Raw genomic sequence first — 1372 nt, 5'->3', positions numbered from 1 at the left:
TACGAGAAAAAACAAAAATATATATGACAGTATATATAATAGATGTTTATATAACAATATGCTAAACTTTTACACTAATGATAATTGATACTATATTAAAATGAAAAATAAAATAATTAATAAGAAATAAACTAACAAAATTGTTATGATAATCTGACAGGTAACAAAATTTGGTTGTGGAGGGTATTCAATTGGCATTGGAACAAGCCACTCACTATTTGATGGACCAGCAACCTATGATTTCTTGTATGCATGGGCTTCAAATTCTGAAATTATGAAGGCTATTACAGCTAAGCCTCTTGAGCTTCCAAAACCAGTGCATGAGAGGGGAATACTTCTAAGTAGTGGTAATAATAATAAGCAACAACTTTCAAAAGGGTCTCTGAATTTACCTTCAAGTTCGAATTTTTATGCTCATGATGAGCATAATAATCAACCAATTAGGGCTATGGCAGTACAACATTTATATCAACTCATAATGCAAGCAACTGCAGCAGCTACACTACTTCAAAGTAGAAGTGATGAACCCTCCGAAAATAATTATCAAGAGAAGTGGGTTCTTAAGACCTATCATCTATCTGCTGCAATGATAGATAACTTGAAAAGGAAGTACTTATCTTCCATCAAGACAGGATCTCTTCCATTCTCAACCTTTGAGGTTCTTACAGCTCATCTCTGGAAGGTAAGTTAGTTAATGTTTAATTTATGTTTGTTGTTAATTATTTATTTATCTATTTCTTTATTGATTATTATTAAAGTTTAGCTAATAATGAGTTCTTTTAATGAAACATTTTCAAATATTAAAAAAAAATGTGTGACAAAGATCTGATTAGCTGATATGAATGTTTATTTGTTTCTTGACCTCTTTTGTTTGCTACTTATATAAGGGAAGTAAGTGTGTGCACCCACCATTATAATTGTTGAATCTAAACACACAATGACATAAACATGATTTGGCAAGTTTTTGAAAGTATTAGCACATGCAACAGGCAAGGGGTCCACTGTTCATGTAACAAGCGACAATTCATATTCTTTCTTGTGTTATTATCTCAATTAAGGCATTTTGATGGGCCTGCAACTAAATAAATATTAAATAAACTGGGACAGAAGTTATAGAAATATATACTTTAATGAAGAAAAATATTTTTTAAATGTCATGAGTTTATACTATTTGAGTACACTCTGAATATAAAGCTCTTTTATTTTTAATTATTATCTAATCACATAACTTTTTGTGGTGGTGTTAACAAGAGTTAATTAAAGTATTAAACTATTCTTTCATGTTTTAACGCTTTTAAGAAAAATGATATAATATGTTAAACACATAAAACAGAGGAAATTTAAATATATATATTGTCTACAAATTATACTA

General features: G+C 29.1%; 1 protein-coding gene across 1 annotated transcript in view; it reads left to right on the top strand.

Annotated features, from left to right (window-relative positions):
* Positions 1-1372, top strand: part of LOC107648513 (brassinosteroid-related acyltransferase 1) — a 6976-nt gene that overhangs the window by 4653 nt on the left and 951 nt on the right. The window contains exon 2 of the mRNA XM_021105198.1: positions 161-682. Coding sequence (XP_020960857.1) covers positions 161-682 — 522 coding nt within the window. The remainder of the gene's footprint in view (positions 1-160; positions 683-1372) is intronic.

The sequence above is a fragment of the Arachis ipaensis genome, chromosome B06, assembly GCF_000816755.2.
Source record: "Arachis ipaensis cultivar K30076 chromosome B06, Araip1.1, whole genome shotgun sequence".
NCBI classification, from domain to species: domain Eukaryota; kingdom Viridiplantae; phylum Streptophyta; class Magnoliopsida; order Fabales; family Fabaceae; genus Arachis; species Arachis ipaensis.
Note: the sequence above shows the minus strand (reverse complement) of the source record. Positions and strands in the feature narration are given on the sequence as shown.